General features: G+C 34.2%; 1 protein-coding gene across 5 annotated transcripts in view; it reads right to left on the bottom strand.

The window, feature by feature from the left end:
* The window catches only part of LOC117181480 (maternal embryonic leucine zipper kinase-like), a 252,964-nt gene that overhangs the window by 63,083 nt on the left and 162,900 nt on the right, over positions 1–26,981 (bottom strand). For all 5 annotated transcript variants that reach the window (XM_033374181.1, XM_033374184.1, XM_033374183.1 and 2 more), the window contains one exon: positions 5,078–5,171. In XM_033374181.1, the coding sequence (XP_033230072.1) occupies positions 5,078–5,171 (94 nt within the window). The remainder of the gene's footprint in view (positions 1–5,077; positions 5,172–26,981) is intronic.

The following is a 26,981-nucleotide window of genomic DNA, read 5'->3' as shown; positions in this document are numbered from 1 at the left end:
TGAAGAAATATTTGATGGAAAAAGGAAGTTTTACAACTTCTTGGATTTTTCAAAAACAAATTTTGTTCTATTGCAGAAAATAATAAGACATTTGTTCATAATTTATATTATTTCCGTAAATATAAACCAAGTTATTCTTACTCAGTGAGATACATTATGTAATTTTAAAGGACATTTTTATACAACTGCCTGACATTCAAGTTTACTTTCTGTTTTTCGTAACTGCATGCTTTACGGAGAATTCAGCTTTAGAAAATATTTAACACAAAATGTTTTCTTCGCTCGGCATAGCAAAGCTGTCATACTGACGAGTATTTTTAATAGTGATTGCTTGATCAAAACGCGTTTACAATTCATCCGCATCAGTGTCGTGTTCAGCTTGAGAGCAAAAGTCAACAAGAATATTTTTGAAAAATCCAACCACCCGTTCAAAAAGATTTTTGGCAGTATTTATCAAATTACCGTGCACGCGTTGCAAACTTGCTTTGTACGCGTGCCTTTTCACAGCACCACCAATCCCATCACAGTCTCCTTTGCCATATGAAGTGGCGAAAAATTCCATTCCTCTGGAATTCCAAAATCCCTTTTGTGGCATGCCAAATTTATAAACTTAAATTTGTTTTTGTAGTGTGCACCTGCACCATCCGAAAAATAAACAAGCATTGTCTGACATCAGGTGGAAAATAAATTTACGGGAAAAACAAAGCAATGCTTAAAAGGAAGCCACTAAATGGAGACCAAATAATACATGTAATATACTTAATACACGTAATAATACATTGTTCTTGGTGAACGCGTACGAGTAAAGAAGTGCAAGAGCGTGCAAATATTGTGAAACAAAAAAAGATCGCGAGCAGTCTACAGCCGAGCCGCGATGCAGAACGGTCCGGCGAATCGTGGCATGGGCTGGCGCAGTGCCTTATTAGAAAACATTAATTTTCTCCACTTGCAATAGAGCTTACAAAAATTTTCTTTCACAGATTGTTAGTTTATTAATAGCTCTATATGTACGAAGACTTTGCAAGAAGTTCCCAAAATAAAAACTCATTATCTCAAGTGTGCTCCGGAACATGATTTTTTCAAGAAAATCTAGCTTAAATATATAAATAGCAATAAAAAAAACTAAAAATAAGAATTTTGCAAAAACAGTCAAAATCGTTTTTTGTGTGATTGAAAACTTTATATTTTTGCATTCATTTTTAAAATCGAAGATTTCATGAAAAATCATTGACACGTTTGACGCGGTTTGATTCAATTCGCGATTTTAGATCAAATAATTTTTTAATACATAATTTTAATTCGAATGAGAGGTTAGGCTACATTCTGCTGTCAATTCTGAATTGACATTGAAGGAAAACAGTAAGTACAATTATTAATACGTTTAAAAATCGTACATATTTACGAGTTGGTCGATAAACATGACTACATTTAAGTACTTTGTAAATGAATTTTTCATACAAAAGTTTTTGTTTAAAATGTTTTTATAACGTTTTTTAAATAATATTTTGCGACTTCTATTTTCAATGTGCACATAACCAAAACAAAACATCGGCACAGAAAAAGATATTTGAGAAACACTGAAACATAAGCTATAATTGGTGGAAAATCCGACCCCTTTGACGTTAAAGGGGACCTCCAATCGACATCGTGATAGAACATTCATATTTAAACATTAAATTAGAAATGGTAAACAACATGTAAACAATATTTTATGGCCGTTTCTAAAATTAGAATTTTATATACTATATGTTCTATTTATTGAAAAAATTATATCTGACTTTGTAAACAACCTATTATTTCTCAAAAAATAAGAGATCCCTTTTGACATTTACAGGGCTTTGAGAAGACCTTCTACGCTACCTGTAAAAAATTAATAAAAATTGGATTTTTTCAAAGAATTGAGTTTAAAGATTTGTTTTTGAAAAAACCAAGAAGTTTCCGAATTTTTTTAACAATATTTCTTCGAAATTGCGTCTTATTATAAACAATTACAAAAAATACACCTTAATACAATTAAAATTACGAAAGTTATGAAAGTTATGAAAGTTAAAAAAGGGATGAACATGAATTTGAATGCATGACAAATTCAAATATCTAGTAAGCTTTTTAGTCCAGACGCCAACTCTATTTCCGTTGGATCGGCGAGATCCATTCCATTTTTTTTATTCTTATGTAAAATGATCTCCTGATTCCAAAACAGTGTAGCAGAACTCCGGTAAATGTGCCGTTCTCGAGATATTTGCAATTAATTATTTTTTTATATATGTTTGATTAAACATTTAAAATTTGAAATTTTTCAAAACCTTTTTCCCCTCTTGTTAGACAAGCTCATGAGAAACAAAAGAATATTTTGAAAGTGCCAACTGAAATACACAATTTTGTAATGAACACTGTTCCCCTAAAGTTAATAATTTTCAAAATAACAGAACTTTTGTTGTAAGTCATTTTATCACGTTACAAAAAATAGTAATTTTTCAATGAGCGAATTACTATCAGAGGCAACATTTCTACAAGAAACTATACTCACATAGTTGATAATTAAAAGTTTATCCGAAATGATCATTAAATTGTTTAAATTTATGCAAATTGGGATGATTGTTTAATTTGTTCACTTTGAGTTGATAGCAGTACTAATATTGTGGTATAAGCGAAAACTTCACAATTTTATTATAAGGAACCACACAATTTTTTAAACTTTAAGCCCCTATCTCTGCTTCTGCTGGTGGAGAAAGACGGAATAAAAACTGAAAATTTTCAAAAATTACCACGAATTAAGTCATATCAATTAATTTTTATTTTTTATTTCTTGAAAAGTTATTAAACTCTACCTTATTCTGGAGGATGACAATAGGCCGATTAGTGAGGCAGTAAACTGGGCAGCAGGACGAGGCGCGCACATGGCTAGCAGCCCCTAGACCCAAAGGCGTAGGGGCCGTAGCTGCTATCCAAGGGTTACGGCGGTACATTGAAGCTCTATCATAGATTTCAAAAACGTAAAAACGAATCGTTTACTCTATCGCAGAATTAATATATACCAAAATATAACTTTTTAAACAACTGTTATTCTAAAAGTTTCATTGTGAACTTTGTGATTTTATTCATTACTTATAGTTCACTTTATCATTATATATACAATGGTTAAAAGTGCATGCATTATTTGTCATTTATATTCACATAATAATATAATAATTTCATAACAACGTATAGTACTAATTTTTGCAAACGGTGATTGTATTCGTAAATGAAAGGTAGAATTTTTAAAGGAGGTAACTAACAAAATTTCAAAACTTAAAAATTACATTTTCATAAGCATTACATATAAAGAGTTTTGTGACAAAACTAATTTTCATCCCTTCACGAGAGGCTGAAAAAAATATAAAGTTCATTTTTTATGAGTAATTTAAATTTAAAAATCGTTGAAAAGTTGAAAAAATTGAAATTTAATTTCTCAGGACTGAACGCTTCTTTTCCACCAATATTGATAATATTGATCAATATTTCAAATATTAGTACTATACGTTGTCATGAAATTATTATATTATTATGTAAATATAAATTACAAATAATGCACGCACTTTTAACCATTGTATATATAATTATAAAGTGAAATATACGTAATGAATAAAATCACAAAGTTCACAATGAAACTTTTAGAATAATAACAGTTGTTTAAAAAGTTATATTTTGGTATATATTAATTCTGTGATAGAGTAAACGATTCGTTTTCACGTTGTCGAAATCTGTGATACAGCTTCAATGTGCCCCCGTAACCCTTGCATAGCAGCTACGGCCCCTACCCCTTTGGGTCTACATAGGGGCTGCTAGCCATGTGCGCGCCTCGTCCTGCTGCCCAGTTTACTGCCTCACTAATCGGCCTATTGTCATCCTCCAGAATAAAGTGGAGTTTAATAACTTTTCAAGAAATAAAAAAAAACTAATTAATTGATATGACTTAATTCGTTGTAATTTTTGAAAATTTTCAGTTTTTATCCCGTCTTTCTACCGCAAGCAGTAGCAGAGATAGGAGCTCAAAGTTTAAACAATTGTGTGGGTCCATATATTTAAATTGTTAAGTTTTCGCTTATACCACAATATTAGTACTGCTTCAAAGAATGAGTACACAAACTTTCACCCCTTTATCTCTTATTTGGAAAGAATGATATCAACTCAAAGTGAACAAATTAAACAATCATCCCAATTTGCATAAATTTAAACAATTTAAGGATCATTTCGGATAAACTTTTAATTATCAAGTATGTGAGTATAGTTTCTTGCAGAAATGTTGCCTCTAATAGTAATTCGGTCAATGAAAAATTACTATTTGTTGTAACGTGATAAAATGACTTACAACAAAAGTGTTCATTACAAAATTGTGTATTTCAGTTGGCACTTTAAAAATATCCTTACTTTTTTCCACCCGTGCCATACTTTTTTGTTTATTGATCAAAGTAATTTTTATCACTTATTTTACAAGTTAATTAACTTTGTGCAATAAATATTCGTCTGAGTGAAAAAGCGCCGAAGCGACTTTTGTTTCTCGTAAGCTTGTCTAACAAGAGGAGAACAACATTTTTTAAAATTTCAAATGTTTAATAAAACGTATATAAAAAATAATTAATTGCGAATATCTCGAGAACGGCACATTTACCAGAGTTCTGCTACACGGTTTTGGAGTCAGATAATTTTACATAAGAATAACAAAAATCGAATGGACCTCGGCGATCCGACGGAAATAGGGTTGGCGTCTGAACTATTTTTAATTTCTCAAAAATTATTTTAGGGCTGTTCTTTCGACACTTAAGAGAACGGATGCTAGAATTTCGATGAAAATTACTAACAACAACGGAAATTCTTCAGATGAGTTGACATGGAATTGATCGTATGTGTTTTTGTGTGTTCATTACTTGGAGTGGAGCTTACACAGTCGAAGAAAGAAAAGTGAGTGATTCAAAATTTTAGAAAAACCGTCACGTAACTTATGTACGGCCTCAAAATGAAAATAAATTGAGTTGCTTGACTTTTTCTGTTGTTTTTATTTATAAAATTTCCCAGCACAGATTTATAATTGTTAAATTACCTGACTTCCGGAGTCTTCGTGGAGGAATTAGATATGATGGACGGAGTGAGTGTTACAACCTGCTTACTTCGAGTGTTTGGTTTTTTTGAAGGAGCTGAAATGAATTCAGATTTTATTTATCATACACATTCGCTTCGTCCATAAATGAAGTTATGATAATATAGGGTAGAAGGACATATAATTGTAGTAGATATGCAAGAGACGACTGTATACGAAAACTGTGTTCTCATTTACACACGAAAACATGCACGTAATAGATATGTAGTATCAAATAGTTAACATTCAGTTTCACTTAATGATAAATCAATATTGTCATTAATATAAAACTTGATAACGTCATATGTGTCTTTGAAAGTTAATATATTAACAACACCTGCCTTTGTGGAATCTATTGTATAGATAGAAGTCCCTCTGGGAAGAGTTTAGGAAGCGTGTATGGGTCGAGCTGTGATTAGTGTTTTAAAACCATTAATGTACCGCGGATACCATATTCACGTTTTGGCTGAAGCCCTCGCCTAAAAAGTGCATTTCTTCCGCCTCGGATCTGATAAAAATACTTGCAGTATTATCCTGAGGTGAGTGCACAGGCGAAGGAAGTGAGAGACACAATACAGTGTGTCCCAAATTAAAAGAGGTACCCAATTTTTTTGGTATTTTTTTTCTACTTCAACAAAGTGTGTCAAATTTTTCAAGTTTGTCACCGAATCGAATTGACGATTTTTCTCACAAGTTGGTGACCCTAATGCGAGTATTACTTTTATTTCGACAGTTTTAGTGAAAAAACTGATGCCCTAAATTAATAGGGGCAATTGAAAAAATATGATTTTTTAACCTAAAAAAATTTCTGTTAAATAATTGAAGCTATATTTACAAAGAATTATTAAAGAAATTCAAGCCATATTCACATAGATTTAGTAGTTAATAGCGTTCCGTTGTACTTGAATACCATTTTTATCCACTTTGATATTAAACTATTGAGATAGTTTCAAGCCATATTCACTTGAATACCATTTTTATCCACTTTGATATTAAACTATTGAGATAGATAGCATACTGCTTGGCGTTGTGCCATGAACACCGCGAAACATCATCATGCCCCAAATATTGTCAATCGGATTTAGGTCTCTAGAAACGGGAGGCTATTTGAGTACTGGAATCTTCGCCTTGGCCAATCAATCCTTGGTAGATTTGCTGGCATGAATGGTCACAGGTGCGTGATGCACTATGCATTCATTTTTCCATTCTTAACAATTTGCTCCTTTTAGTGTACATAGTATCAAATTAGGACTTTGATCCTACACACACACATGCGCGCGCGCGCGTGTGTGTTGCAGATTATCCGGTCTCATGAAAAAAAGTTTAATTTAAATGGCCCAGATGGATCATTGGTTTGACCTTCGAGAAGAGCCTCTTTTTTACACAAATCTTTGGTGGCGGATCCGTCATGGCATGAAGCGCAAGAAGTATCAAAAATCACAATAATTCAATACCAAAGCGGATAAAAATGGTATTAAGGTATGAAGGAAACGAAATTGACTACTAATTCTTTGTGAATATAGCTTTAAGTACTTTTATATAACTAACTTGGTTAAGTACTTTATATAGCTTTAAGTATTATTTGTAAATATAGCTTCAATTACTTTAAGGTAATTATTATTATTATTACTATTATTATTTTTTTTGTTTGTTGAAAAATCGAATTTTTCAATTGTCCCTATTAATTTGGGACACCTCTTCTTTCATTAAACTGTCGAAATAAACGAAAAACTCGCACTGATGTCACCAAATCTTAAGAAAAATCGTCAATTCGATTCTGTGACAAACTTAAAAAATTGTATGGAATTTGATAAAGTAAAAAAAATTATACCACAAAAATTGGGCATCCCTATAAATTTGGTTTTCAAAAAAATTAGTGTATGATATTTTTTATAGAATTTTTAGGAATATTTTTATTTTGCTACTGTGCAAAGTTACATATCTCTTAAGGAGGTACCATCGCTACAAGAATTTTCATTACCATTTCAACCAAACTTTCACGATATTTAAATGTGATCACCAAAAGTACTCAGTTAAAATCTCAGAAGCTTAGGGTTCTTTTAAATAAGTTATTAACGTTTTTAATTTCGTCATATTTAACATTGTGTCTTATGATAGATGGCGTTTTTGAGCTCTTTACTGAGTGATATTTAAGTAACCACTATTAAGATATTGATAATTTTGCACAAATATTATTAACCATTTGGTTCCTGCATATACATGAAAAAAAAATTAATCACGAAACTTGCGCTTCTGGACGTTAACCATCGCAATCTGGCAACATCGCGAGGCGGGATCAATGTAGATCTCAGTTAGCCGTCGATTCATGTCTCCGGCGACATAATTACAATTTTGCCAGATTTCAACTCAGTAAGTCATACTAGTGTAGGTATTACGACTGCGTAGTCGACTGATCTCAGCAGTAGCGATGGTACCTCCTTAAAGACGAATGTGCGTCCATTCGCAAAATAGACAGTTTTGTGATGAAATTGAAGAGCAAGCAGTTGCACGTCTGGATCTCCTTCAAAATACTCTCCTCCCCAACACACACAACTTATCCCAACGATGTTTCCAATCATTGAAACAGTCCTAGGTCGCTTCTTTTGTGATGGCTTTCAGCTCCTTCGTCGCATTTGCCTTAATCTCCGAAATCGTCTCAAATCTTCTTCCTTTGAGGGGTTTTTTTTTTAGTTTCGGGAACAAGAAAAAGTCACAAGGAGAAAGGTCAGGTGAGTATGGGGGTGGGGAAAAACAGTAATCGAGTGTTTGGCCAAAAACTCGCGAGTTCTGAGTGCTCAGTGAGCTGGAGCGTGGCACAAATTTCGCAGTGACGCGGTGCATCTTCAATTTTTCGGTCAAAATCTCGTAACAAGATCCAACTGATATCCCACACTCTTCGGCAAGCTCCCTAATGGTAAGACGTCGATTTTCGCGCACCAGGGTGTTGATTTTGTCAACGTGCGGGTCGTCAGTTGACGAAGGACGCCCAGGACGCTCATAATCGGCAATCGACTGTCGGCCACCCTTAAAACGTCCATGCCACTTGAAACATGTAGTACGCTTCATGGCAACATCACCGTAGACCGTGTTGAACATGGCAAATGTTTCAGTTGCAGATTTCACGAGTTTAAAAAAAAAATTTCACAGTAATTCGTTGCTCTTTCAGGCTGCCCATTTTACAATCCGAAAAACAAAAAAAACACTCTTTACTTAAAACCCTGTAGATTATCAACCAATGAAGATATCTGCGACTGAAATACCGCGTTTTAAACAGCTGATCTGTACGAACCTAGCGACCCCAAGCGGATTCTCCTGAAGCCAACTCGAGTCGCGAAATTCAAACAATCCGCGTATTTTTTGAACAGACCTCGTAAAATTACAGTTGTCGATCCGTTGACCTTTCATTTGAAAAGGTTTGTTCACGAATGTGGAAGAAATGCGAAATGCGAGAACCATCAGTCGCGCGCCCTAAGTGCGCTCAAACTCTCAGGTGAAGCTCTTTTAACAAATGAGAATTGACAATCACAAAATTACAGTGGTGGATGTTTGGAGTTTTAACTTTAAAAGGTTTGCGCAAGAATATGCGAAAAATACAAAGACCGAGCGCGTAGCGCGAGATAAATACAGTGGCGTCTGAATAAATTCTTTTAATTTTAATTATATCGAAGCTAAAAAAATGTCTCTTTAAAAAAGGTTGATTGTTTTCGAAATTATGTTTAAAATAAGATTAGGGTGAAGCCAATTTGTCTATTTTTTGGGTAGATATTGCAAAAATAGTGTAAATTTCAATGTTTTCTTAAATTTTCAATAACTTCCGAAATAGTCGAAATTTTCCAATGTTCTTGGGCTCATTTTAAAGCTGTTTTTCGCCGTATCACAACATATCACGAGTATGAATCGTAAACAATTTCTTTTCGAATTGCAAAAACTTGAAGTTGTAACAAAAAAGTTGGAAAAATTGAAATATTATTTTTAGTAACAAAGATATTTTTGTAAAATATATGGAACATATAATCATGAAATTTCTATGTAATTTCCCCAAAAATATATACTTATTTAAATTTTATTCTGATTTGCACACAGATAAAATTTTTTAAAATTTATCCAACTTTTTTATTACAAATTCAAGTTCTTGCAATTCGAAAAAAATTCTTTACAATTTATACTCGTAAGCTGCTGTGATGCGGTGAAAAAAAGATTCAAAATAAGCCCAAGAACAGTGAAAAATGTAACTGTTTCGGAAGTTATTGAAAATTTAAGAAAACATTGAAATTTATACTATTTTTGCAATATCAACTTAAAAACTAGACAAATTGGATTCACCCGGCTTATTTTGAACAGAATTTCGAAAACAATGAACCTTTTAAGTAAAGCGCAAGATCAATTCACAATCGAGCGCGAGGCGCGAGATAAATACATCGTGGAGCGCGAAGTGCGAGAACCAACAGTTGCGCTCAAACTAGCGAGCGAAGCGAGCCACGCGCATAGAAATGCGAGGAAAATGTGCCCGTGCAGCAGGCAGATTTTTTTATCCCACGAATGATGGAGTCAGTGAGAATGTTTGGCAAGAACCCTAAAAAAACCACCCTTACTACATCCACATCTAAAATGTTAAAAATGACAAGTTTAAGTGTCGATATTTGAAAATATAAAAACATCAAAGCAAAGATTCGTGAAATGGTTTTAGATCTCCAAGTCATGAATAGTGAGGCCCACGGTAACAATTAAACGAACAGGTAACCATTATAGTTTATATCATATTATAATAATTCAATAAAATCATGTATACATTCAGGAGTCACTTATATCACAAAAATGTATCATAATTGTAAAAATGAAAAAGCATAACCTAAGTTTCCTGTTTTTGCAAATGAAATGTCAATAGCAACAATTTGCATGGAAATTTTTCAATATATCAAAAACACATTTTTAATTATGGGAATGTTATTTTTTACTTAAGAAAGAATAATTCCAAGTCAGTAAATTAATCTTGCAGAGTAGGGTAACTTTAACAAAGCATATTCTCTTATATTAAATATGGATTAGAATTTTCTGAATGCAATCTGAAGCTTTTTATTTTACGAATGCAGCGATTCAAGCAGGAATATCAATTACTTCAATTTTTAACTGACAAATATTCATTTTCAAATGAAATTGTCAATTTTTAACAACAGTTTTACGGTCACATTTTCAGCTCAAAAAAAAACTTTCAACAAAAAACAGAATTTCCAAAAAAACAGACGGGTTTTCTATTAAAAGGATGAATATGAAAAAAAATGTCTAAAGCGATTCCACATGTAACCACATAGTTTCATTATCAATCGCAAATATGATTTTCTAACCACGAAGAATAATGTTCTTCCGAAACAAGTAATTATCATAAAAATAGATAAATTTTTAACCAAATTCTTGAATTTATAAATCGAAAAAGGTTTCCACAAAGTATGAAGTAGCTACATTTTCAGCCTAAAAAATTAATTAAAAAAAAAGAGAGATTTGTCGATCTACTGAATTAAAACAAAGATAAATTTTTAACTAAATTGTTTTATCCTCAAAAAAAGAGATGCATGTCAACAAAGAAGATTTATATTATACCCCAAAACACTAATTTTATATGAAAAAGTTTACTTTTAAACCAAACAGTTTTATTTTCTAAGAAATTCTTTAATGTTTAACAAAAAATGTTAATTAAAAATAAATTGTTTCATTTCGAGCACAATGATGAGTGATCTTCAAACAATCCATTGAAGTCAGTCTGTGGGTTGAGACTGATTCAAGAACTACTGGGGGCAGCTAGCGTGGTAGGTGATCCAGTTGTGGGCACGGTGATGGAGACTGCGTGCCAGTCAGGAGGAATCAAGTGAAATCCTGATGGGGGGGGGGGGTCCTTGGTTTGCGCCTTCTTGAGTCGAGAGGCCAGGGAGATGTACCTTGGGCCGAAGCCTTGTTTTCCGTCTTCTTCGCTCGGGTCAGGATTTGAGCGGAGAGGCCAGGGAGATGTATCTTGGGCCGAAGCCCGGGAAGATCTGACTTCTGGGTCTCGCGGACCGTGCTTTAATGAGCTTTGCTTCAGCTGCGGCGCACTATTCTAGACATAGCGAGTGGGGGTTTACTAGCGAGAATCGTTTTGGCGATGTTGCTGGGACGGGGTTTCGCGCGATTGACTTACTCTAAGTTAAATGACAGGTGAGGTTAGGATACTCAGGCGACGAAAGAAAGAATCATGGATGATTGCTAAATATAAGTCATGGTTATAAATATTATTTATAACCATGAATATAATTTAGCGGACATCACCATTTTCCACGCAAAGTAGAAAAGGTCCATTTATACTTGAAGAATTAATTTTCATTCGACAAAAGCGAAGTTTAAACAAAAGAGTTCAATTTCCAAGTAAAGTGCTGGATATATAACGCTTGACCAAAATTTCGAACTATGAAATTGAACTTTGAACCAAGTACTTGTATTTTGAATCGAGAACAGTCATTTTAAAAAAAAAAAGATACATTCACATTTGAAGTACTCATGGTTCTTGGTTACTGTTGAATTTTTTTGTAGGAAAATTCAACAAGTTCTTTGAGAATTACTCTATGTACATTAAAACCTTTACTATTTCACATAAAAATTTACGTTGAATTTAAATATTGTTTGTCTGTGATACAAACTATATTACAATTTTGACTGAAGATTTATCTCTTTCCTAAAAATATACAGTTTTTGCAAGTTAAAGTATTTCCTTCAAAATTAATCTCTTTAGTGAAAAAATATAATTTACAGGAAATGTGTTTTTTTGGTCGTTGAACAATGTGGACGTTTTGAGGAATCCTGATCCCTAAGATAATAAAAAATGTAAAAAAATTATGAAAAATTCCCCAAATTCTAGATCTAAAATATTATGCTAAATAATGGTTCCATTTGATGTCCAAAGATACTAAAAAAAATTTCATTACCCTATCTCTTGCGGAACACCCTCCTCTTCAATCCCCAATATAATAACGAATAAAAAAAAATACAAAAAAAACCCCTAACTTCCAGGCCTAAAATTTTATGCTTTATACTGATTCCATACGATGTCTAAAGATCATAAAAAAAGTTTCATTCCCTTATCACTTCCGGAACACCCTCGTTTTCAACCCTCAATATAATAAGAAATCATAAATGTTGTACATTACACCGTTGGTAATTGCACCTTTGGCAGTTTGCAATTCATGAAAGAAATTATTGGACTGCTTTCGTTGAGTAAAAAAGTAATAACTTGTAGCAAATGCAATCATTGCGACACTTAATACGAAAAATGTAAAGTTTTCAATTGACTGAAATTGTGTCAAAACTTGAGAAACTAATTCATGAAGGACTCTCTTTCTCTCTCTGCAAAATATCGATAATTAATGATTTATGAAAAGTTTTGAACCCCAAAACACAGTTTCTTGAAAAAAAAAACATAAAATTGTGTAACTAAATAGGTGCAGCTATAACTGAAATAATGTAAGTTTCAGTTAAAAAAAATCTATTTTCATTAAAGCAATTATTTTGAACCTCGCGCTATAAACGGGGGTCTAATAGACCCAGACGAAATTTACAGCGTCGGTTACTCCGAAAGTAGGAGAAGGTCCCAGCTCTATCCCTACCCTAAAAAATTGTACGCAGGTAGAGAATCGAAGGGCCAAGTGACAACAGTTCAGTGCTAGTTTAACCAGCGCAGTGAACGGTTAAATCTCACGTTGGGTCTGAGAGAACCCCGTTTACAGTATGCGTGTACTTTTTGTGGAGGTAAGTGAAAATTTTTTTCCCATTTTTTGCGTTATTTCGACCCTACTTTACAGTATATAATGTTTTATATGATTTTATAATATTTAAAATTTTTGCAGTAGCATTATAAATGGCGCAACGTAGCTCGGAGGATGTCGCATGGTGTAAATTTTATTAAAAATTATAAATTATGATTAACTTTGAACTTTTACAACTTTTTAAAAATAAATTTGCATAAAATAAAAGGAAATTTTGTATTTTTAATCAAACTGTACTACTACCATAGGTAACTATTTTTGATTAAAAATTTGGTTGAAAATTAAGCATTCCTTTTTACATTAGCACATTTCTATTGATTTTATCTTTAATTTTCCACCTTTAGCTTTAATTTGATGGCTTTTATTATCACTTTCATTAATTTGTTTCAAAATTATAATTTTTAAAACAAAATCGCCACCTAGTCCCTATTTTCAATTGTTTATATGCAATAATTTGTTTGAAATTTTTTTTCCTATTACTGTTCGACTGACCCATAAAGTCGAAGGTTTAATGATGTACAAATTTTGCCAGATTTTTCCTATCACTTTAACAAATTAAAAACCCCCTTGGGTCTCTCAAGCCCCCGCTTACAGCAAAGTTTACAGAAAAGTGACGTAGTTTTGAAGTCTGGTTTTTAATTGTGAATCTTTTTCATGCTCATTTACTATCGAATTATTCATGAAAAAATATATTTCTGCTCTGTCTTAAATGAAAAGTAATTACATTTCGAACCGAAGAGATGGAATTTGACCTGGGTAAATTGATGAAATACTTAAAAATTTAATTTAAAAAGAAAAAAAAAGAATTTTCATCTAGAGATGAACTTTCAAAACAGTATATGAATTCTTAACAAAATATATAAATAAGTCAATTACAGATCATATGTAATATAAAAATTAAAAAATAAAGTTCAAGTAAAGCCCAAAAATAATGTGACGTATCTAAACCAGCGATTCCCAAACTGCTACCCTGGGTGGGGTGGCTACCCGGCAATAGGGGGATATGCCACCCCGGGCTGGGTAGCTCGGTAGGCTCTAAGGCAAGGTCCCCGCTGTGAGCATGGGACTATTTTTTTTTACCTAGCATGAATGCCTTTCATTGTTCTGAGATTGAGACCTGTTACAATAACTGAAGTTATGAAGGTATGACACAATTAAATTTAAATGAGCTGAATCAATTTCGTGATATAATTTTAGAAATATGGAAAAAAAATCATAAAAATCGGTTAATACTTTCACTAAATTTGTCCAAGAAAATACATTACTAGACTACTTTGCAGCGTAACAGAAGTGCAATAACTTTTGAAGTTATTAACCGATTTCTTTCTATCTGGTTCTAATCTTCTCGTCATAGTCCAGAAAATCTAACGCTGCCTATTAAAATTCGCTAATGAATATTTAACTAAATTTTCCATGGTTCCTGTTCGGCTATAATTTTCTTATAAAACTGCTTCCCAGAAAGAGCGAAAAATTTTGGGAATCGCTGATCTAAACTATATAGCATGTGACGCAGTGCCATCTAGTGAAATTTATATTCTGCTATGAGCGCTATGAAAAATGAACCTCTTCTTCTCGTTATAATGTAGCCTACGGATCTGGGGAACTGTTCAGATATCGAATAACGTATCTATGATACGAGTAGACGCTCGCTAGTGATGAGCTCGAAATGATTTCTGCCTACGGACCTAATCTGCGAGTCTCGCCGCTTTCGCACGTCCACGAAGAAGTTCGCATCTGACAACGCCGACATCCCCGGTGGACCGTATCCGTTCTCAATTGGATAAAGAAGTAATACGTATCCGTGCCATACTGGAAGGCTATTATAAGATGGCTACTGGGCCACTTTCACAAGAGAATGATGCGTCTCTACTTCAACGACATGGAAAACATTCTTGATGACATAACAGAATAATAATATTGCGCCATTGTAAGATACGAATTCATGTAGACGCGTTCAAGGTTATTACGAGAAAAACAAGAATGTCTGATTGCTTCTTTATCGATAAAAACATTCATCTAATGCACAAAAGATGCTGGTGTATAAGTGAAATTTGGTATGAAGGGCTATGTAATACATCCTATTTTGCCTATTCATTTTTATTTATTGCTTCCTTATAGAAAAAGTTTATCTTATTACAGAATATTCTACAGTTAAAGTGGTTCGTGTGCGTACTAAGTTTCTATAATATGCTGATGATGTCATCCTAAATTCCTACAATACCGAAATTGATACAAGAAGGGTACTGGACCAGGGGGGCTTAACCACTTTTACACAAGGAAGACACATCTCTACTTTACCGAAATAGAGACCATTCCAGAGCTGATGTCACAGATTAATAACATTACGCAATTCTAAGATCTGAATTCATGTAAGCAGCTTCAAATTAATTTATTATCGTAATTAAGCATTTCACGTAAATACTTTGAAAGTTATATTTTGCTTTGTCCTAGCATTTTCTACAACGCCATACAGTTATGGTAAAACAAGGATGATTTATTGTTTCTTTATCACAGGGTACGATGAAATTACAACGACAGGCCGGCGAAACCCTCGTGTTTTAAGGGCACGAACCAATCCACGGATGACTGCTTTCTGCATCCATCTCGCAAGTGCCTCGGCAAATTTTTGGCACACTGGTGTGACTTTAAGGTTACAAACCAGTGATAGCTTCGCACCACCGAGAACACCGATCACAATATAATAACTTTAACCGAATATTTTGAGTACACTCGTTGGAGATCCATTTTGGGGTTTTGAAACCTGTTCTCATTTTCCTTCTACTTGGCAGTGTTGTTGTCGACCGGAGCAGAGAATTTTATTAAGAATATAGTTTGTTTCTCTAAGTCTTGGAGAAAGATGTCAGGCTTCGAGTGTGTAACAAAGCTGTTCGAAAATTGTAGCTCCAGAAAATTTGGCACATCTGGCTTTGTACAACTGACTCTATCTTCCTCGGAGCGTTTGGCAGGACAGGGTCGCGGCCAACAACATAAGAGCGACAAAATTGGTAATGAAAAACTCTTATTGTCGCATTATGTCTGTAGAGATACGTAGTTCCCGCGTGGACAGGACACCCAGATAGTATGTGTTCTTGGTACTCAGCGTGTGCATGACACGATCTGCTACTATCGCTGGAGACTTCTTGACATAAAATGCGTGTTCCGTGCATACTAAGGTAAAAATTACACCGACCTAGCACGCAAAAATGAAACCCTCTGCACCTGAATTAAGCCCTGATGATTTAAGAAAAGTTTGCTCTTTTGATAAGAAGTCTGTACTTAGAACAACTCGGTTATGAAGACACTGAAGATTCTTAAGTCCACGTCCGTCTTGACGGCATGAAATGTATAATTGCGAAACAGATTAATTGATATGCAAGTTCTTATGCATATGCATGATCTTACGTATGACGACGCCCAGGGCCTTAGGCTCGTTCTTCGTCCATTCAACTGCCCTATACGACTAGAGTAGAACCAGGACGTCAAGTATGTTAGTCATCAGGAACACCAATAACCTTTCCTTTCTTCAAATGAATTTTGGCACACTTGTCAAATACAATGTCTATACTAATCTCTCGTGTGTATTGCTTGACGATATTTAAAGCACTCTTAAGTTTTCTTTTACGAGAAACATAGATTTTCAGGTCTTCCATATAAAATACATGAGAGATCTTATGCTCGCGATGATTACTGTCGCCAGAGAGATATCCAGCAGAATTTCGTAGTGCGAGAGATAGAGGCAGAAGTGTTATGCAAAAAAGCAGAGGACTCATGTTGTCGCCCAGAGGGACATCATTCTCAATATGTACTTCACTATGTGTGGATAAACCTTCAAGCTTTCCAACAAACATATGATAAGTCTATGAGAAGTGGAATCGAACGCTTTTCGGTAGTCAATCCAAGCCATTGACAAGACTCGCTGATGGACTGCTGCGTCTTTGGAGACGCACCTGTCAATTACCAGGTTTTCTCGGCATCCTGCTACACCATCTTTCTCCACACAGACTCAATTCTTCGAATAATCCTGTTGTTTAAAGCCGCTTCAAAGATCTTATACAGTGTGTTGAAACAAGTTATTAGCCTGTAATTCTCTCGGCTGGACAAGTTGCCATTTTTCGGTAAAAGGATAGTGCGTCCTCACACCAGCTACTGCGGAATGGGCGTTTCCGACTTTAGATATGAGGTGAATATGCGAGCCAGATGTTGGTGTATAGAAGTAAACTTCTTCCACTAGAAGTTCTTGATAACATCTGGTTCTGCAGCGGAAAAGTTCTTTGAACCCCTCAGTGCCTTTTTCATATCTTCAGCACTGATTGATGAACATTACTCCTCAGATGTTATAAATTTGTCGCAAAACCCTTTGAAGCGATCATTTTGTTTAGTTTCGACCTCTTCAATTGCAGATTGATGTGGTTCCTTTTCAAACCTAAATTCAAAAAATGTTTTATTAATATATATATAAAGTTAAAAAATTTTGAAACCATTGAATAACATAGTTCAAAAAATGAACAAATAGTGAGTGACGGAATTACCATAGTGAACTATATGTATAAAACAAGCGTTAAGTACAATTATTATCTGAAAACGTCTTATTCAATTGCTTGGTAGTTAAAACATGAAATTAAAAATAAATTTTATTCTTCAATTTTGGAGTAAAATTTATCATCTATCAAATGCATTGTTCTTAATTTTAGAGTAAAATGAAGTAAATGTAATATTTTATGCTATGTTAGTGTTGTGAACAACATTAATATTAACTTAAAAAAATGAAAATTAGCAAAGAAATAAAAAAATTGGGGCTATATTATCAAGAAGAAAATAGATAAAATAAAAGTGATATAGCGCTCACCAAAAAAGAATTATTATGAACATTCATTGTTGGATTTCCAAGGGTGAACCAAAAAAGGTTGACTTTAAAATTTCGTTTTACATTGTTATAATTTTTTGAAGAAACTCGTGAGGTTAAAAACGAGCTTTGATAAACAAAAACCTTTAACTGACAAGTTTCAATAAGCGTTAAGAAAGTCATCATTAGAGTTCAGGTAAGTACATTCCTAAAGTCGTCGAATATTATTCGTAAAGCAGGCGCCAAATTTGAAATTGTAAGAAATATAAAGTGGTGAATAATAAAAAATACAATTATTTTTCACATAAAAGACTATAAAGTCAGGTAGTTTAGAAGTAGCATACCTAAGATTAACAGATTTAGTTTCTTGATATAAAAGGATTCGATAGTACGTTGTTTAATAACATTTTTTTCCTTAGCTACAACTTTTGGGTGTTTAAAATAAAAATCATGACCTGTTTCAATTCTATGCTTTTCCAGTGCAGTGATATTATCAATATTAAAGTTACGATGTTGATGTTCTTTGATTCTATGAAGTAAGGATCTATTAGTATGTCGGATATAACAAACGTCACAGAATAAGCAATCCAAACAATAAACAATATTTCTTTTGTGGAAAATGTCTGTTTTATCCTTAGGTTATGGAAATAAATTTAAAAAAGGTTTAATTGGCCTGAAGATGACTTTAATATTTTTTTGTTTTAAAATAGAAGCTGTTTTATCAGTGATGCCAGAAATATAAGGTATGACTGTAAAAGATTAAGATGATTGTTTCTTTTTTGTTACTAAAGTTATAAATATTATCAATCCTGATTTTTATTAATTTATTGATTAAGTCAAGTGGATATGCATTGTTGGTCAAGATTTGTCTTAATAATTTAATATTCTGTTTTCTCAAATGTGGAGAAGATAATTTAATGGCCCTATCAATAATTTAAAAGATCATTCCCTTTTTTGAGACCAAGAATATTGAGATAAAAAATGTAATTATCTGCCAGACCAAGTTTTTTTATGATAACAATTTGTTTAAAGAGTTGCATTATTATTTCTGGCGACTGAAATGTCTAAAAAATTAAGTGTGTGGTTCACTCCTTTTTCAAAAGTGAATTTAAGATTAGAATCATAACCATTGGAAATTTTTCAAACTTCGTGCAATTTTCATTTAGGAATGAGCATAAAAAAATCGTCAACGTATCTTTTATAAAAAGGTATGTCGAAACTAAGTTCAGTTAAACAATCTAATTGAAGTGTTTCCATTACCATGTCCGCAATATGTAGCAACTGGAGACAAAGAAGAACCCATAGCGATTCCATCAATTTGTTTGTAATTTTTATTGTTAAATTTAAATAAGGTAGATCTAAGGAACAATTCTATTGTATTTAAAAATTCATCTCTGGGAATAATAGTTCTGGAAGCTATCAAGTCCAATTTATTTGAAATATTTTGTAAAGCTAAATTAATAGGTATACTAGGAAATAAATTAAAAACATCTAAAGAAACCAGAATATGTTTAGGCATTTTTTAATTTTGAATAGAGTTAACAAAATCCCAACTGTCTAACATGATATTGTGTTCTGAAGTTATTAATCTTAAGTGTTCTGAAAGAAATTTAGCCAATTTAGCAGTGGTACTATTAATGGCTGAAATTATTAACCTCAAAGGATTCTCTTCTTTGTGTATTTTTGGTAGTCCATATGATTTATGGTTTACGGTTGACCATCTAATCTTTTTGTTCAATTGATGCATGCATAGTAAAACTATAAAATGTATGTCATCTTGAATCAAAAATCAGCGACTCCGAAAATCCTTTGTTGTTGCATACCCAATTCGTACTTTTATGACGTAAAATAATTTTTACACTTTTCAGCGACCATATTGCATTTGCCATATTGGAATTTTAGAAAACTAATACAAAATTTGTTATTCGAGAGCCCGAAACCCGTTATTGCATTCCCAACTCGTACTTTTATTAGATAAAATGATTTTTACACATTTCAGCGGCCATATTGAATTTGCCATCTTGGAATATTAAAATAATAAAATAATAATAGACAATTCATAATTAGTGACGCTGAAAACCCTTTATTGCATACTCAACGCGTACTTTTATGAAATAAAAATATTTTTACACTTTTCAGCGACCATATTGGATTCGCCATATTGGAATTTTTTTTAACTAATATGAAATTCGTAATTAGCGACCTCAGAAACACTTGAAAAGTGAATTGCAAGAGTAAAAATAATTTTTTATAAGAATGAGGTTAAAAAAAGAGATTGAATTCAGCCATTTTTTTCTTGTGGTGGCCATTGTTGGTCCACCATTCTGAAATCATAATATACCATACGGCACTAAAAACTAGAAGCATGAACTAAAATTTTCTGAGCTATTTGCAGATTTAAAAGTCACAGTATCCAAATTTTTTCGTAAATAAATTAATAAAATATTTTTGAATTTTTTATTTTTTTTTTTCACTCATGCACTAAAGCTTCTGTGTATTGAATTTAATAGAAATCCAGGATGATTTAATGCTTTCTACGTAATTAACTTAACCCTTACTTGAGTGGCTTTGAGAGAGTTGAATGGCGATCGGGTGCGGATGTGTAAATTTGCAGCTCTTCAATTGTTTGGGTTATAAGTTTTCAAGTGTTTAATTACATAAAAATGTGTATTTCATAAAAGTGCCGTTGAATTGTTTCATAGAGCATTGTGACTCTGTTTTACCTCATTAATTGTTTTTTTATGCTCTTTTACTTTTACGAAACTTTAACTTTCGCATTTCTTGTAGAACTGCGAGTGTTTGTTCGCAGTGTAGGGTATTTATATCCAGAGGAGGATCTGAAGTTCTCGCTTTTGTTAAGTGTGGCAATCTGGTACATTTGAACTGCAGGTATTGTACCCCCCCAATCCCTCCACCGTCACTGCCACGGAAAATTCTGGCACCCTACAATCTGGACTCGTTGAACTCTTGGGCAAAGTGGTCTCCGAAAACCAAAGCGAAGCGTTTGCGCATTCACGTGAGATTCTGGCAAGATTCAGCGAATTTGAAAGAAGACAACTACCGTTTAATAACCAACTAAATTCCACCCTTTCCGAAATTAAGAATGAGCTTTATTCAAGTAAGCAATTAGACTTAGCGCTAGAGACGTGAAGGGGAAAGGAGGCAGCCAGACTGTTCTTGAAGTTCTTAACTGCGTAGTAGTCTCTTATAACTACGTTGCAGTTTGTTACTGCGTTACATTCACTCGCCATTTCGCTCTCTCTTACTCACTCGGCCTCTCTTTATATCTATCTCTTTTTTGGGTCCTTTCGCTCACTCTCTATGAAAAAATGCTGAAATCCTTCCTCGACCCAGTTGCGCCCTTCGCTGTGGGTCAGTAGCCCCTCGGCCTCCGTATCGATTTCTGAGCATTCTCTTATCAACAACCAAAGATCGTAAACAAAGTACCAAGGATTCTTTTCTTTTGTTGTACTGTAGCAATATAAAGCGAGTTTTTTAAACTACTGATTACTTCTCTAAGCTATTCAATTTTTTAATTTAGTGAATCTTTTCTTATTTTGTATAAAAATACTTAGTCGATACGCATGCTCTCGTAAATGTTAGTGCAAGGTACCGTGTGAATCCCCTAGAAGTCTTTCTCTTTTTTATGCTCACGCTCCTAACTTGTCTGAACTTGGCTTAAGATACACCGTTCAACCGGCAAGGTAACCGCGAATCCCCCAGAAGTCTCTTTTCTTGGGATGATAAAAAAGTTTTCAGATCTCTCATCCGATTTATCAGTTACTATACTTGTATGAAAGCAACTATTAACAAAATTTAAGAATTTTAACTTAGATGAAAATCTAAATTAAAAATCCCATTTAACCAACGACCAAATTTGGATCTCAACGAACAAACAAAAACAAAACAAAAATCCTATTGTAATCTGAAAAAAAAAAATAAATAAAAAAACAAAACAAAAAATTAATTTTCGAACAAAAATAAAAAAGAGGAAAGAAAAATGAGAAGGCAGCCAACCACATCCCCATCCTTCTCTTGTTCTTTCTTTCATCTTTTTTTTATTATCATCAAAGTAATAAAAATATATAAATAAAATTGCATTACCAACATTTAGGTACTCGTACAGTACCCTTATCAAGGCAAGAAAAATTTAATAGGTAGAAATTAACAGCACCCATCAAAGAGAGAGCACCTGCTCATGCGTGCTGTCAATTTCTACCTATTACATTTCTCTTGCCTTGATAAGGGTACTGTATGAGTACCGAAACGTTGGTATTGCAATTTTATTTATGCCTTCTCATTTTTCTTTCCTCTTTTTTATTTTAGTCCGAAAATTAATGATATTTTTTGTTTTTTTTTCATTTTTTTTTCAAATTTTTCAGATTACAATAGGATTTTGTTTTTTTTTGTTCGTTGTGGTCCAAATTTGGTCGTTGGCTTCTTGTTTTTTTTTAACAGGAGTTTACAGCAAATATTACTTTAATTTACAATGTTGTTATCGTATTGTGTTCTTAACTGATTCGGTAGTGTATGGGAATTATTGTTTTTTTTATCAATAAACGAAGATGAAAATATGAAAGTGTGTCAAATATTTCTTTCACCAGTGCCAGTTTAGCATATCTATTTTAAAGTGAGACATTTCATTTTTTTAGTCCATCGTTCTGGATTTGTTGAACGATTTCAAGATGCGAGTGAGTCACATAGAAAACGCGCTTGAGAAGATTAACTCTTTGCTTGAACGTATCTAAAGTAGCAGAATTAAATCACCTTCCATTCAATCTCCATCTCAAGGCTCCGGGTTCAGTGCCATGATACGATACGATCCACGCCTTCCGCAGCTCAATCTGCTAACGTTTGATGGATCTCCTTCTGATTTGCTTCAGTTCAAGGATCTTTTCGATTCAATGGTATTCTCAAATTGAAATCTGGCACCAATCTGGAAGTTGCATTACGTTACACTCTCGAGATGATACAGGTCGCTACATCTTCAGACTCCCATTTAAGTAATATACTGATCAGCTTTGTGACTCAAAATCTGCTGCTTTGAAAATTTTCTTAAGGTTATCAAAGAAATTTCAAGACATGAAGCAAGTTGCAGTTGGAAGTCTTGAACCAAGTCGAGTCTTCTACCTTCCTCATTACGGAGTACTTCATCCCACCAGTCTGACAACTAAGCTCCGAGTAGTGTTCAATTCTTCCAAACTCACTTTCACTGGTATCGCACTCAATGACATTCTATATACAGTAATAGAACTTCTCATTAAACTTATCGATGTATTAATCTGGTTTCGCCAGTTTCTCTATGCCTTTTCTTCAGACACTGTCCTTCGCACTATGCAGCAGCTAGTCGAAGAGGAAACCTCCAGGTTTCCACTAGCTAAAGCCATTAGGTATACAAATAATTTCGGCGCCTTTATTTGGATGTCTTGTAACTCCTAGTCAAATGTTTAATTTTTTTCTGTTCTAAGGTAGTTATAAATGGCGAAACTTGCACTTTAAAACACATTATAATCAGGGGCAGCTCTGCAGAGTTAACCTCAAAAATCGTTAGTTAAAAATAGGTTGTCCGACAAGAGGCATTTAATAAACTGCATGCTTTTTGCATTCCACTTGAAAAATTATCATTGTTAAATCTCTGAAATCACTTTTTACACGTTTTACGTATAATCACACCTTCTCTTAAGGTTTTGAAAAAAATTTCTGTCGCCTTAGCTGCTTTTTTTATAATGGTAATGCAAAGAAAATTCAGAGTCTTAAATGTTCCTTGTCAGACGTTATGTTATTGATTAATGACTTATTAGGTAAAGTCTGCAGGATCAACACCTATTATATTTTCTCTAAAGCTTAAGGTTCGCCCATTAAATCTACCTTAGAGAGAAAAACAGTTCCAGTTAGACCAAGAGTTAGAAATCATTAAAGTAAAGGCACCGAATTTGTAGACCTAATACTTTACGTAATGATAGATACGTGGATGTCTTCGGAGGAGCTGATTTCATCGATAAAGCCCAGAACACGGTTGAACAGATCAATCACTTGTGCTTGACGGACGATGTTCCTCTTCAGAAGTAGATAAGAAACAATCCAGATATTCTTAGAGGTGAATCTGCAGAAAAGCAAGTATTTCCAACTTCTATACCAATTGGTCAAACCGCTACTGTCCACGCTCTGGGAATGAGATGGAATCCAACTTCAAACACATTCCATTTCACTTGGAAAATTCCACAAATCAAGAAAATAACGCAACGAACCACTCTCCACTATCGCTCGATTTTTCCATCCTCTAGGAATTCTGGCACCTATCATAATCAATACTAAAATCTTCATCCAAGAACGCTGGTCTCTGAAACTTGATTGGGATGATCCTTTACCTACTCTGCAGATCGAAAAATGGATCACGTTTGTTTATCAACTTCAAGGTGTTAAACTGATATCATTTTTTCAATGTTTTAGAGTGTCACCATGGAATTCCATTGAGATTTTTGGTTTTTATGAAGCATCTTAACAAGCTATGACTACTATTTTGTTCATACGATCCATCAATCAAGAGGATAAAGTTCAAACGGTACTTGTATGCTCTAAGACGAAGGTAGCTCCATTCAAGAGGCTCACCATTCCTCGATTCGAACTGTCAGCAGCTGTCCTCCTCACGAATCTGGTTCGTCACACTGTACAAGTTTTAAATGCTGATAAAGACTCAGTTCACCTTCAAACAGAGTCTTCAGTTGTCTACACCTGGATCAAAAATCACCCATCTTGATGAAAAGAGTTCGTTCACAGTCGTGTGTGATTTGTTCAAGAAACTATTCCCATAGCAAAATGGCATTACATACCAGGCAAAGAAAATCCTGCGGATTGTGCTACTCGAGGATTGCCTCCAACTAAACTTTTTCAACGTTATATCTGGTATACTGGTCCGGATTGGCTTGAGGAACCATATTCTGCAAGCGTCACATTTACTCGCATCTCGCTCTCTCCTTCTCTTTCGGCATTTCTTTATATCTATATCTTTTTTGGGTCCTCTCACTCACTCTCTTTGCGAAAATGCTGGAACCCTTCCTCGACGCAGTTACGCCCTTCACTGTTGGCCAGTGGTCCCTGGGCCTTCGATCTGTATCGATTTCGAAGCATTCTCTGATCGTAAACCGAAGGTTCTTTTCTTTTGTTGTATCGTAGCAATATTAAGCGAGTTTTTTAAAGATTAATTGCTTCTCTACGCTATTCTATTACTTTAAATGTCCTGAATCTTTTTCCTCTTGTTAGGCCCTCAAGTTACGCCCGGATTCACAAGGTTCAGCAACTCCTTTCCCTTTCACCGCTCAGCCGGCAAGGTAACCTTATGAATTCACCAGAAGTCCCTTTTCTTAGATTTCTCGTTCTATCTTTGTTGAATTTTGCTTTCCAAATATTCTTAAATGTAACATCATTTTGAGCTGGAGAAGTTTTCAGATCTCCATTCAGATTTATCAGCTACTATACTTGTATGAAATCAACTATTATATTAATTGAGAATTTTGTGATCGTAATGAGACCTTAACTGATTCGGTAGTGTTTGTGAATGATTATTTTTATCATTAAAAGAAGATGGAAATGTGAAAGTGTGTTAAAGATTTCGTTCACCAGTTCCAGCTTAGTGTATCTATTCTAAAGCGAGACTTCACAAAATTATTAACAACACTAGGAGTATCAACTATCTGGAATCCAAATTCAAAGTGCAAAATGAGGAAATTGAATTTGTCAAGAAGGAACCGAAAGATTTGAAAGTCAAACTGGTGATTCTCGAGCATGCACTCAATGTCAACGAGCAAGCTGCTCTGCATACGATGCTGGAAATTCATGGTCTCCTGATGAAGCCTAATAAAGACCTCATGGCCTCCATGGAATCCGTCGCCAGGGCTCTAGATGTTAATATTCGTAAATATGACGGTATAAAACTATATCGAAGCACAAAAGATGATTCATTATAGCTGAATACGGTAGACAATATCCACAGGATGAACTTATTGCAAGACATAAGGTCAAGAGAGACTTCTCTACCTTGAATATGGGATAGCTTAACAACGAAAAGCATTTTATTTACCGTCATGAGGCATTAATACCAATGAATAGGAAGATTTATGGTATTGCTCCAAGCCTTTAGAGGGGAAAAAAAGATCAAATACTTGTGGATTGCTGGCGGAAAAATTTTCTGCCGTAAGGCGGATGGCTCACCTAGAATATACTTGCCTAACATTCAATCTAGTGAAGCACTGCAATAGCAATAACTCTCTAAGCCCACTATTTATTTGATTTTTTTTAGTCGATCATTAGCACTACTTTATCATTTATGCTACTAATACATAGGTTCTGCAGGTGACTTATTCCCTATTTTCAAGTGTAATCATATGAACTGGACTGTGCTATTTATAACTCATTGTTACTTTAGCTTTACGAAAAGGCTTTTTTAACTTATTTGCGTATTTCAGAGACTATATATATAATTAAAAATTTGTCATAAGGACAACCGCAGGATTTCGCCGGGAGCGGGTGCTAATCTGAAAAATTGCTCCCGCTTCCAGGGAAATCGCGGTAAAATTTCACCCATAACCACGCCTCACAACCGTGAGATAGATGGTTACAGTCTGTAAAGGAATCAATACGACGATCCAGCAAAAGCCTCGTGGACCCTAAGAACACAGAGCGACCCAAGGACAACCGCCTTCTGCATTTTTCCCGCAAGTGTTCTAGCATATTGTTGACAAGCAGGGATGCTTTTTAGGCTATTAGCAAGTGAAAGCTTGGCACCTCCAAGAGCGCGGATGATAAGGACCATCAGTTTAACAGAATACTCCGGGTACAATCGTTGCAACTCCCTTATAAGGTCTCGATACCTCTCTTTCTATTCATTCTCCTTGGCTATGATGTTTTTGTCAGCTGGTGCCGAAAATTCGATAACGAGCATGGTTCGCTTCTCGAAGTCAAGAAGAACCATGTCAGGCCTCGAGTGAGTAACAGAAACAATTGTCGAGAATATAAAGTTCCAGTATATACGGCACTTCCCATTCTCGACATTTGACTTAATTTCCCTAGGAGCATTTAGAGGAGCGATATTAAGGTGAATGCCGCAGGAGTGACAGAGATGGTAATAAAGTACTCTTAGTGACCATTTTAAGAAGAGGGTCTCTTCCATTTGCAACTCTATGTGCTGTACCCAGAATAATCCTGTGGTGAAGACATTCAAGACTCAATATTCCGCGACCCC

This window comes from Belonocnema kinseyi, chromosome 10, assembly GCF_010883055.1.
Source record: "Belonocnema kinseyi isolate 2016_QV_RU_SX_M_011 chromosome 10, B_treatae_v1, whole genome shotgun sequence".
NCBI classification, from domain to species: Eukaryota; Metazoa; Arthropoda; class Insecta; order Hymenoptera; family Cynipidae; genus Belonocnema; species Belonocnema kinseyi.
This window is presented reverse-complemented; position numbering and strand designations above follow the sequence as displayed.